Genomic DNA, 13,525 nt, shown 5'->3' on the forward strand with positions numbered 1-13,525 from the left:
CAAATTTTATTTATGGCTAGTTTGATTCATAGCTAATAGCATTTCAAAGTAAATAGTTGGCGATTAAAAATAAGTGGAACCCAACTAAAAAAAATTCATAATGAGGATTTCTCTTCTTCAGGGCTTTATTTAGCTAGCAAGCACCATTTCCTCTGTTAACGGACTGTTGGTATACTGTGTGTATACAATATGCTCTTTTTCAGAGTTTTGTCATTCCTTTAGGATTTTTATTCTATTGTTAAAAAAAGTATTTTTGCTACCTGAAGGATTCTGTAATATCCTCTGATGTGCAATTGGTAGCATTTCATGAAATGTCTGCCAATTTCATGATATTTTACAATAGAGTTTGCTCTTTTCTTTCTAATGTGAACTATTCGTATACTGTTTAATGTTTGATATACTATACAGATGACATACCTGGATTGTTCATATTTTTTCAAATTGATTTTTTTTATTTGTTATTGCATGTTATATTTTCCTGTTTTTAATTTTGTTTATAATTTGTTTTGGCATTTTCTTGTATATTAGTTGGGGATTTGTATTGTTGTGTATGTTTTAAAATAAATAAATAATGTTATTGGCAACATTTAGCCACCTAAGGATCATCACATGGAAAATGTGTATGTGTGTGAGCATCCTCAGATATTCCATCTATATGTCTCTCAATTTAAAAACATTTAAATCAATCCACTAACACATCCCCATAAAAAACCTCAATCAAGTATCAAATTCAGTGCGAAACAGATTTGTCCTTATAAAGATACTAATGAAGATCTAGGAGAAGATTCTAGGTTTATCTTAGGGTTTCTTAAATAAACTTTTTATCCCAAACTAGAGTACTTTTATTCATATTATACATTTATGTGAACATGTTTTCCAATATCATAGCATTTATTCATGTAAAAAAGAACAGATATTTTCTTTTATTCTCAGAATAATGTTTAAAGTTATAAAAAATATTCAGCATTCAGAATCTTAAACAGAAATCTAAAAACAACTAATAAATACATTTTTATCAAACTGCCTAATCCCGCTTCCAGAGCTTAATATTTGGAAAAGAAATATTAAGACATTTCATTATAATGTAGTATTTACCTCAAAACAATTCCTAAAATGATATTGGTACTTCATTTTATGCCTGTGGTCATATTTATATAGTGTGACACTAAAATCATTTTTCATTTTAAATGTTATGTATTACATATGGACAAAATTTCAACCACTTTATGTATATTTATTCAAATAATTAACTGTACATCTTTCAAACACTAATGAAAATAAAGATGATTATGTCTATTTAAAATATTGTAAGTATATTGTAATTATTCTACCACCCCAATGCACCAATATTTTATGTTACTTTAAAATTTTGATGTCTATTTTTTCAGAACTACAAACGCCATATGGATGGTATGTATGGACCTGCAGCAAAACGTCATGATGGAGATATGTTTAACATGCAATACAGCAACCAACAGCAGGAGATGTTTAACCAGTACAGCAGTGCTTACTCTGGACCAGATAGGAGACCCATCCAGGGACAATATCCATATCCTTATAACAGAGAGAGGATGCAAGGTCCTGGACAAATGCAACAACATGGAATACCTCCACAGATGATTGCTGGCCCTATGCAGTCATCAGCTTCCAGTGAAAGCCCTCAACAAAATATATGGCCCACAAGAAATGATATGTCTTACCCATATCAGAACAGGCAAGGCCCCGGGGTCCCTGCACAGGCCCCACCTTATCCAGGGATGAATCGTACTGATGATATGATGGTACCTGACCAGAGAATAAACCATGAAAGCCAGTGGCCTTCTCATGTCAACCAGCGGCAGTCTTCTTACATGTCATCCTCTGCTTCCATGCAGCCTATTACTCGACCTCCTCAGTCATCCTATCAGACGCCGCCCTCAATGCCAAACCACATATCTCGAGCTCCTAGCCCTGCATCTTTCCCACGCTCTCATGAAAATCGTATGTCTCCCAGTAAATCTCCTTTCCTATCCTCTATGAAGATGCCTAAAGTTATGCCCACTCTTCCAGTCTCGCAGGTCACAGTCCCTCCAACACAACCACCACCACCTATTAGGCGGGAAGTCACTTTTCCTCCAGGTTCGGTAGAAGCATCCCAGCCAGTTTTAAAACCAAGGCGAAAGATTACCTCAAAAGATATTGGTAAGTCTTCCTATTGTCTTTACAGATGGAGAGACTTTTTACATTAATTTTGTAGAGCTTGCATTTATATAATTCACTTAAGAAATTAGTTTTATTAAATTGAAGCTGAGCTCAAATTTGTTTCATGGTGGGAATAATGATTTATGTATCATCAATCAATCAATGTATCATCAGTCAATAAAATACAAGTAAATACTCAATATTCAGGGAAGTATAATGGTTTCTTTTATGTTACCAAAATAAGAGCTCTTATACTAGGTATATAGTCTTCCAAATCTTTTAATGTTTTGTTCCTCCTTGAAATAAGCAAAGCTATCTCAATAGAGAGATGATGTTGTGAGAGGTACAATACAGTATTATTTTAAGATGATATTGTTCTTCTTGTGTACTTTCATAGTAGTTTATATTGTTTATAATTAGTGATTGCTTATGATCTCAGAACAAAAGTCTGAATTCACATACAATGTATGTTATATCTAGTAACTCTTAAAAACAATAAACACTGTTACTGTTTTCCCTTGAAAGCTATCTTTCAAAGAGTAAAGTTGTAAATGGAGTAGTAACTCTTGACAAAAGGACACAGTTAAAATATATGTAAAGGCTGTGGAAGCTTGTCTTGGAGCATTATACCAGCACTGTTACTTGGAAAATTGACCTAGGAGATATGATATTGACAAATTCTAGACATGCTGATCAGTCACCTTTTTGAAAGAGAGCAAAGATTGCACTGATACATGCCCCGTTTTCTGAAGTTGCTGATGAATAGTATCTTGTTGCATCTTACAGAATATGTCTCTGTAACATGCAACAAGATACTATCATAGATATGTTCGAATATCACTCAAGCTGTAAATACTATCCTTCTATTGATAGCTTTCCTTCCCTAAAAGGAAACTCCAGGAGAATTAGTTTCCTACGGAGCAGACATGTCAAACTCGCGACGTCACGTGACGTCGCACAATGTATCGGGACGGTTTTGCCATTGTCGGCAATGGGGTGGGCATGGCTTCCAAATGACGCATCCGGCCTGCAGGCCGGCAGTTTGACACGCCTGCTATGGAGGAATACCTAGCAGATTTTTGTTTTGTTTTGTTTTTAAATTACTTTGGTTCTTTAGAAATGTATGCTTTAAGTGAGCATTGTAAGAGTGCTGAAGCAAACTTAATTTTTACTTTTCTTTAGAGGAAGAAACTAATAAACATACAGCAGTGGTGATCTGTCCCCTGTCAACCTCTTCCACTATAAAGCTGCTTTTTCTCTACACCCTCCTACTCTAAAGGATATGGATATCAACTGAGTTTTATAAAATTAAAGCGGAACCTTTCATCAGAATAGACACAGTCTTCACTGTGTACCATAAAGCATGTGTGACACCTGTACATATGTATTTCTAAATCAACTGAGATAAACCTTACTGTGTCTGTGAATTTCCTAGATTTTAGAGAGGTTCATCCCTTCAGTTTCACAACAGGTCTGGCTCTTTTCATACAAATGTATAATAGGGCATCAGAAATTATTTGGAAATTGTGCAAGTATAGCATCTCTCTGCTCCTTAAAAAAGCCAATTACGTCTGTCTTCAGGCTTCCGATGCTGCTGCAGATTTCTTCTTAATAAATGCTTTCTTGCTTTGTTTGTCTCCAGTGAGTCCGGAAGCCTGGCGAGTGATGATGTCTCTTAAATCAGGCCTTCTTGCAGAAAGTACTTGGGCATTAGACACTATTAACATTCTTCTGTATGATGACAGTACAGTTGCCACTTTCAATCTCTCACAGGTAGGTTGGTTATTTTTCATCTCAATGTCACCATTCATTCTGTAAATGGAGGGGGAAGCCCATATTCCTTGTTGCTATGCTTTCCAATGCCTGAGCCATCCATCTCCCCTTAGGAGTAGGGCAAGTCCTCCACAGAAGACCTACAGCTCATAAACAGTGGCTCAACAAATGGCAATTTTTCCTGTTCTCCTGTAATGTAATGTAATGGGGATGTAAGGGTGCACATTGTCATGCCACGGGACTGGATTTTTGCTCAACTCCATGTATTACACCAGCCTGTGAATGTAAAACCCATGTGTCTTCTTGTTCTAACTGCTAAAGTAAAATAAGGTAAGGCAAAGAATTATACAAATAATTGTATAATTATATAATTATAGCAATAGCACTTAGACTAATATACCACTTCACAGTGCTTTACAGCATTCTCTAAGCAGTTTACAGAGTCAGCATATTGCCCCCAAAAATCTGGGTCCTCATTTTATCGACCTCAGAAGGATGGAAGTCCCAAGTCAACCTTGATCCTTTCAGGATCGAAGGAATCGAACTCCTGGCAGTGAGCAGAGTTAGCCTGCAATACTGAATTCTAACCAATGTGCCACCACGGCTCATTATACAAATAATTGTAGCTGCAGGAACATATGTAATGGTTTACATGCTTTAAGAGGGAAGGAAATTTCCTTGAAAACAAGACTCAATTCACTTTTACAATCACATGGACTAAACACTACTCAAAAGTAAATTTTTAAGGAATTCATGTTGCTAACTTTTCAAAATTATGGTGTACTCTGAACTCTATAATCTACAGATTACTGGTCACTTGTATTAAGTATTTACTGAACATCTGTATTAAAAGTATTTAAAATACTTTTGTTTTATGTGTAAATAGGAAGAAAGGACTAACCAATTCTGAATCTTGTAAGAGGAATCTAAAGATCTTTTTTTTCTAAAAAAATGTATTCCTTTCTTACTTACACAGTTCTATAATGGACTAACATGTCCCTTTTACCATTTTTTTCTGTTTTTCCTCCCTTTGTTTCCTCAGTTATCTGGTTTTCTTGAGCTGTTGGTGGAATATTTTAGAAAATGCCTGATTGATATTTTTGGGATCCTTATGGAATATGAAGTGGGACATCCAGGATCGAAACTGCAAGATCATAATTCATCTCTGAATGAAGATGGGCAGTCTGCAACAGAGGGTGTCAGGAAAGAGGAAGAAAATGATGAATGTATCGATTACTTTTATGACCTGGAAGATGAGGAGGAAGAAGAGGAAGAAGAGGAAAATGAGAATACAGAAGAAGGAAAGAGCACTCTTGTTGCTCCACCTGGTGCCATTCTTGATCCAAGTGAAAGGCCAAAACAAGCCAGTAAGTTTGACAAGTTGCCAATAAAAATTGTAAAGAAAAACAACTTATTTGTTGTTGACCGATCTGATAGGCTAGGGCATGTTCAGGAATTCAACAGTGGGCTTCTTCATTGGCAACTTGGTGGGGGTGATACAACCGAACACATTCAGACCCACTTTGAGAGTAAGATGGAGATTCCTCCTTGCAGGCGGCCATCTCTATCAGTTTCCTCAGGTAAAAAGAAGAATGTAGAGGGCAAAGGAGAATCTGAGGAACAGCAAGACAAAAGCATATCAGCCACTATTGACGATGTCTTGTCAGCTCGTCCGGGAGCATTGTCTGAAGACCCCGACCCTAATTCTCAGACAGATAGTAGTAAATTTCCATTTGGGATCCATCAAGTGAAAAGTCATCGAAATATCAAACTGCTGGAAGACGAGCCACGAAGTCGAGATGAAACTCCTCTATGCACCATTACCCACTGGCAAGATTCTTTGGCCAAGCGTTGCATCTGTGTGTCAAATATTGTCCGCAGCTTATCTTTTGTGCCTGGCAATGATGTGGAGATGTCCAAACATCCAGGCTTGGTGTTAATCTTGGGAAAGTTGATTCTTCTCCATCATGAGCACCCAGAAAGAAAGCGTACACCACAGACATATGAAAAAGAGGAAGAAGTGGACAAAGGGGTGGCCTGCAGCAAGGATGAATGGTGGTGGGATTGCCTTGAGGTTCTGAGGGATAATACATTGGTCACACTAGCCAACATTTCTGGGCAGCTAGACTTATCTGCTTATACAGAAAGCATCTGTTTGCCAATTTTGGATGGCTTACTGCACTGGATGGTGTGTCCCTCAGCAGAGGCACAAGATCCTTTTCCAACTGTGGGACCCAATTCAGTCCTTTCGCCTCAGAGACTTGTACTGGAAACCCTGTGTAAACTCAGTATCCAAGACAATAATGTGGACCTTATATTGGCCACGCCCCCATTCAGTCGTCAGGAGAAACTGTATGCTACTTTGGTTAGGTACGTTGGGGACCGTAAAAATCCTGTCTGCCGAGAAATGTCAATGGCGCTCTTATCAAACCTCGCCCGAGGGGACACGTTAGCAGCAAGGGCAATAGCTGTGCAGAAGGGAAGCATTGGAAACTTGATAAGCTTCCTGGAGGACGGGGTCACCATGGCCCAGTACCAGCAGAGCCAGCATAACCTTATGCACGTGCAGCCTCCGCCTCTGGAGCCACCTAGCGTGGACATGATGTGCAGGGCAGCCAAGGCCTTGTTGGCCATGGCTCGGGTGGAGGAGAACCGCTCCGAATTCCTTTTACATGAGGGCCGCTTGCTGGATATCTCAATATCAGCTGTCCTGAACTGTATGGTTGCATCTGTCATCTGTGATGTACTCTTTCAGATAGGGCAGTTATGACACAAGTGAGAAGCAAGCATGTGTGAGTGGAGATTAAAGGGTCATATAGAACTGGCTGGTTTCTGTACCTGTTTATCCAGTGTAGGAAGAATGGGAAGAAAAGAAGAAGAAGAAGAAAAAGAAGAAGAATCTTTGCTCCTCTGCCCCATTCACTATTTACCAATTGGGAATTTCAAAACATTAATTTGAACAGTTATGGAATTAATATTTGTTGTCTATGTGTATAAGTACATCTTTTTATTTTATTTTTTTAACCAAAGTCTGTTGTCTAGTACATTCAAAGATCACATTTCTTTTCCATAGCTATCTTTGTCAGTGTTTGTTTGTTTTTCCCATGTTTGAATCATATTTTTGGGGGAGGGGAAGCAACCCTGAATTGGGTGGGGTGTCAGAATATAGCAAAATATGATTTGATGTTGGGAGAAAGGGGCATGCCACTCTCAAATGCAAAAGTGGAGACAAAATATGCTGAGTTCATGTGCTTTTTATTTTTTAAGAACAAAAGAAATTCCAACCCTCCTTAAGGCCGTTGCCCAAAGCGCTGTGTGCAATAGAAGAATGATAGTGATGTAGGTGTGGCAGATGGTCAAGGAAAGGGGGGGGTCAGTTCCTCATCTGCCCACAACATTTTCTTGGGTTCTCTGCTAGGAGCAAAACCAATTCTTTAAGAAAGTAAAAACATAACTCTGAAGACGATCAACACAAATTGCTTCCTCACCAGAACTGTCAACATCAATATCTGTTGTTTGACCTTCCACAATGACAGTTCGTCACAATTCCTTTAAATCATTTTTTAAATATTTTTATTGCCTAAAGGCAGTGTTGTATATAGAAGTTGTACATTAAACATACCCTCATCTTTTTTTAAAAAAATAAATAAAACAAGTACAAGGATTTATTTTTTTCATGATGTGGTAACTACAAAGTGATGGTAGACTTAATTTTATTATTATTATTATTATTATTGTTATTATTATATTATATTATTATTATTATTATTATTATTTTCTTTGGGCCATAACTCCAAAAACTAAGAAAAACACCACGAGGGTAATGTACAAGTTTCTGTATGTATAAAGTCATGCTCTATTTCGGGAGAGCAATTGCTCACAACTTACTTTATAAATCAAGATGTGGAAATGGTTACGTACGGATTGATTTAAGAAAATGGTTACCAGTCTACAGGGAAAAAAAACATATATAGGGAAAAAAAGAAAACACAACTTCAAAGATTTTTCAGTGCAAAGAATACACATTTGTATTTCAAAATAACGTAGTAGTTTAAAAAATACAAAAAAACTTGATGTAAATTCCTCCTTTTCCTCTGGCTTAATGAATATCATTTATTCAGTATAAAATTTATATGTTCCACATGTTAAGAATAAATGTACATTAAATCTTGTTAAGCACTGTGATGGGTGTTCTTGAATAATGTTCTCATTTCTTCATGAAATCCAACTGTTTCAGCCAGTGATGGTTAAGGTTATGTTTTTCTGCTTACCCTGGAGTTCATCTAGCGTTCAGATAATGCAACAAAGAAAAACATTACATTTTTCTCTCATTGTTTATAATAAAGAGGACCACAGAAGAAGATGAGATTGCTAATTTTCACTGTGTCTACGAAAGTTGCTGCACTCAAGGTATAATATGCTTGAATAAAACTGTAAAACTGGTAATCACGATTTGATTCAGTTAGCTTATCCTTCAGCTTTCATGAGTTATATTTAGCATCTTAGATTTCTGTTAACTTATACAAGTAATAAGAATGGTTCTCGGGGCTGTGCAGTAAAAACAACCATATTAAATGTAATAGTAATCGAAACAGTGACTAAACATGGCAGAGGTCTAAAAACTAGAAGAGATCAAACGGACACCACATTGGCAACAGAACGGCTATTTTTCAACAAGGGCTGGGAGAATTAGAGATTAGAAAGTCTTTCCCCAGCGCTGAAAAAATAAGGGATTCCCGACAGACCTTTTCTCTAGCAAGACTAATGAGCAACTACAGGTAGTTCTCAACTTACCAGAATTTCTGTGGCTGAGCAGAAGTGTGTTGTGACTGATATTGTGATGTTTTTGCCATACTTGTTAAGTGAATCACCTGGTTGTTAAACAAATCCAGCTTCCCCCATTGATTTTGCTTGAGAGAAGCCAGCTGGAAAGGTCACAAATGGTGATCACATGTCCCTGGGATGCTGCATCTGCCATAAATACATAGCAGTTGCCAAGTGCCTGAAATTTGATCACCTGGCCATGGGAAATGCTGTAACGGTTTCAGTGCTGTTGTGACTTTTTAACAGTCGCAAAATGAATGGCAGTAAGTCAAGGAATTGCCTGTGCTCATCACACCTCAACATGCAAAAATAAATAGAATAGAATGGAGCTGAGAGTAGCCTTTGAGTAGAACTATGCAGAAGAGGTGCTCCTTCAGGTAATGTTCTCAAGCAGTGCTAGGAAGTTTATAGCAATACTGCAAGCATCCGGGATGTTTTAATCACAGGTGTTCATTGCTCATAACACCATAATGGCTATTGCACCTGTTTTTATGGAAGAAAATATGTTTACAGACTTTCTCTTTTGCGTGTTCAGCTTCAATTCTCCTCATGCAAATGAATGGGATACCTCCTGCTCCCAAGATCAGAGTGCAGGCAGATCCTTTGATGAGGTACATCTAGCACAAGTGTATTATACTTCCAGTCTTGACAGTCATGGGGTTCAAGTCGTAAGCAGTGCTTTTGAATGCATTTTTTTCCATGTTGACTGAAAAACATAAAATTTCAAAGAATCTGTGGAACATGGTCAAAGATAGGGTTTCTTTCTATGCTGGTCTAGTTACCCTTGAAAGGAAATACGACATAGTTCTGCTATCCATCTTTTGCTAGAGAAAAATGCTACAGGCTCTCATGTTGTAGGGAGCATGTATTGGCCTACACAGCTCTCTGAAACGGCCTAGGCCAGTGAAGGCGAACCTTTTGAGCTTAGCATATCACAACTGCAGAAAATGCCTAAGTTGACTTTGATGGCCTCTCTCATGTGCACACATACACAGACACACAGACAAAAGAGAAACAATTCATAGCCAAGAGTAATAAAGTTATTATTTAATTAATAAGTACTTGCATCATTGTAAATATTCTTTCGAAATGCCTATCCGAGGCAGCTCCAGGCATGGAAACGTCAGAGACTGCTCTTGCATGGCGTTGCAGCCTCTGAAAAGAGCTTGCACTCTTTTGAAGGGAACCTCCGTGCGAGAGCAGGCCCTCTTGCACAACTTCCAGAGGCTTGGCGTGTCACCGGAAATAATGTGTTACCTATATCACCGGCCTGGACTAACAGCAAGGCTTGCAGAATTGACTAGTAAAAATTGCTCCTCACTGTTCGTTCATTCCACTGGAGTATTGTATAGGCACAAAGTGTTGCTGTTCTATTTTAATTGGTAATAGGACCTATTTGTATATTATAGTTTTATTGCTTTTTATTTTTTACTAATCTTGGGTTTTCTGAAAAAATACTTTACCCCCAATAGACATGTTCATTGTTTGGCACCATAAGATGCAAGATAGTTTCGTAGCCAAAGTGTTGTACCATTATCATCCAAATTCACCATTTAACTTGTGTTCCTCCTGACTCTGCAATTTTCTTCTTCCCCCTCCATCCCCCCCATTATAATCTCTGCACTGGTAACAGTCTCGTTCATCTTTTTAACTTACACATGACAATGTATTCAGAACTTTATGTTAAATTATAGCCTATTTGTAACTGCCCTTCATGAAATGAGGCAGATTTAGGAAGCTATAAAAGCATTCTGGGGTCCTTTTCATGCTTAATTACGTTATACAACAATCTTCAGATGTCTTGGCCGTGCTGGCTGGGAATTTTAAAACTTGAGTTTATCACATTGGGAAAGGGTGGTGCACAAAATTATGTTCAGGTTCCTAACCTGCCACTATTTTTCAGCTTAGCTACAGCTACAGCCTGGCTATGAAAGTGTGAATGTTTGATGAAGAAAGAAGCAACTTCATATGCTCAGTGGAACAAACATGGAGCATGATCATTGACTGGATTGTATAATGCTAAACTTGTGTAGGTCTGTTAGAAGAAGAAGAATTCTTTAAAAAAACAACATTAAAACAAATGAAATTTGAAAAAATGAATAGTAATAATACATTTGGAACAATCAGTATAATCTCTGGCTGATGTTTGACACAGGTGATCTTTTACTAGCAGACTTCTCAGATTGTATTCATGCAAGTTATTAAGCAAATAAATATAATTTAGTATAAAGAATTCTGTGCAAAATATGCTCTATGAAGGAGGATATATTTTGGAATGTTACCAACTAAAAATTGCTTGAAATTTTACTACCTGTGCCTTGGAAATAATGGTGAGAAGATGTTTCTGGTCATTACTTTTTCTGCTGATTTAAGCAGGTATATACGATCATCTAAAGTTATATACTGCAGAGGTCAATAAAGTAATTAGAGATCAAGGTCCATTTCTCGTACATAGTATCAAGAAATTAAAACTCAAATGTCCATATTTAAAGGAAAAGGTGATAAAAGATCCAGCATAAGAATGAACAACTTGAAAATTTCAAAAACGATCTAGCACTGAGCTGAAACAGATTGGATAGAATTTTAACAAAATGTAAAGTTCTACATTTGGGTAGGAAAAAGGAAAGACATGAATGGAGGATGGAGGATATCTGGCTTGCAGTAGTATGTATGCCAGAGATTTGAGTAAATATGAGCCACTTGGGGTGCAGTAACAGCAGCAGAGTTCAAAGCATGGGAAATTAATTTTAATGCTTCCATGATTATGGCTTTATTGCAATGTAAGCCATTCAGAGTCACTCTGGATAGTGAGATGGGTGGCATATACAGTTGCAAGAAAAAGTCTGTGAACCCTTTGGGATTATGTGGTGTTTTGCATGAATTGGCCATAAAATGCGCTCTAAACGTCATGTAAGTCACAATAGAAAAACACAGTCTGCTTAAAATAATACTACACAAACATTAGCTGTTGTCATGTTTTAATTGAAGATAAGATGGAAACATTCACAGTGCAGGGTGGAAAAAGTATGTGAACCTTTGGACTTAATAACTGGTTGACCCTCCTTTGGCAGCAATAACCTCAACCAAACGTTTCCTGTAGTTGCAGATCAGACCTGCACAATGATCTGGAGTAATTTTGGACCACTCCTCTGCACAAAACTGTTTCAGTGTAGCAATATTCTTGGGATGTCTGGTGTGAATCGCTCTCTTAAGGTCATGCCACAGCATTTCAATCGGGTTGAGGTCAGGACTCTGACTGGGCCACTCCAGAAGGCGCATTCTGTTCTGTTGAAGCCATTGTTTTGTTGAACTACTTGTATGCTTTGGGTCATTGTCCTGTTGCATCACCCATCCTCTGCGGAGCTTCAGTTAGCGGACAGACGGTCATACGTTTTCCTGCAAAATGTCCTGGAATTCATTTCCCCATCAATGACAACAATCCGTCCAGGCCCTGAGGCAGCAAAGCAGCCCCAAACCATGATGCTCCCTCCACCATGTTTTACAGTGGGGATGAGGTTTTGATATTGGTGTGCTGTGCCTTTTTTCCTCCACACATAGTGTTGTGTGTTTTTCCCAAACAACTCAATTTTGGTTTCATCTGTCCACGTTTGAAGTTTGCAAAAGAGCACCTGGATGTTCCACAGCACTACTAGCAAAATATACTGTGGACAGATGAAACCAAAATTGAGTTGTATAGTCTACACAGAAAAGAGAACTGAAGGACAATATGGTAATGTTTAAAGGCTGCTGAAGGCTGACACATTGTTTTTGTTGCTTGACAAGCATATTGGTAGCAATTTTTATACAGCATCTTTACAGTTTCAGTACACGGCAAAAATAATGAATTAAGTTACAGGAAAGTGGAATCTGACTGAATATCAGGAAGAAATGTCCTAACAGAGCAGTTTAACAGTGGAACCAATTCATTAGATACACCCAAATTCTTGACAACTATCACTTTATAGTGTGAATGGCCACACTGACAACAATTTTGAACAAGCCGAACTGTGAATGTGAATTGGCAGCAAAGGGGTAAAAATTTCACATTTACTCTATATAGATTATTTAAAATTATTTGGGAAAATGGAAGCTGAACTAGATTCCTTATTAACAAGCACAGAAGAATTAAGTAAAGATATTAGTGTGCACCATAGACATAAAGGCAGGCAAAAGGATTGAAGATGATGGAATAGAGCTTAACAATGAAGATTTGAAAAGGCAGTATCACCAGGTTACAAATATTCGGGAATTTGGAAGCTGCCAATATATTACACAGTCAAGAAAAAATACTTTTACCAAATATATCAAGTGAATTTGGAAAATTTGAAATCAAAGTTAAATAGTGAAGCATCATTGAAGCAATACTTGGCCAGTCCCTGATATTAAATACACAGTAGGAATAATTGACAGGAGCCAGATGGCACTTGATAACAAGGAGAAAAAGATAAGAAAACAAATGATAATGCATCATGCTTTGCATTCAAAAAGTGATATTGATCAGCCAAGGGCCAAAGAGAGTAGAAGACTTCTATAGGAGAAGTCAACCGTGGAGGAAGAAAGGCATGGCCTGAATGACTACATTAATAAAAGCCAAGAACTGAAGGCAGTCAGCCAAGGAAAAGTCTTGAAAATAACAAGGGTGAAGGTTGAAATATAGGAAATAAATAATCGAAAACTAATTTGTTAAATGGAAGAATGAGCCAATCAATACATGGTCAATAATTGAAGGATATGTAAGGAAAAGTTG

The 13,525-nt window shown here is 37.6% G+C and overlaps 1 protein-coding gene across 5 annotated transcripts in view; it reads left to right on the forward strand.

Moving 5' to 3' along the window:
- The window catches only part of ARID1B (AT-rich interaction domain 1B), a 448,568-nt gene extending 440,431 nt beyond the window's left edge, over positions 1–8,137 (forward strand). For all 5 annotated transcript variants that reach the window (XM_081332098.1, XM_081332099.1, XM_081332101.1 and 2 more), the window contains 3 exons: positions 1,389–2,181; positions 3,824–3,954; positions 4,997–8,137. In XM_081332098.1, the coding sequence (XP_081188224.1) occupies positions 1,389–2,181; positions 3,824–3,954; positions 4,997–6,724 (2,652 nt within the window). In that variant the 3' untranslated portion in view covers positions 6,725–8,137. The remainder of the gene's footprint in view (positions 1–1,388; positions 2,182–3,823; positions 3,955–4,996) is intronic.
- The last annotated feature ends 5,388 nt before the right edge of the window (positions 8,138–13,525 follow it).

The sequence above is a fragment of the Vipera berus genome (assembly GCF_964194415.1).
Source record: "Vipera berus genome assembly, chromosome: 1".
Taxonomy (NCBI): Eukaryota; Metazoa; Chordata; class Lepidosauria; order Squamata; family Viperidae; genus Vipera; species Vipera berus.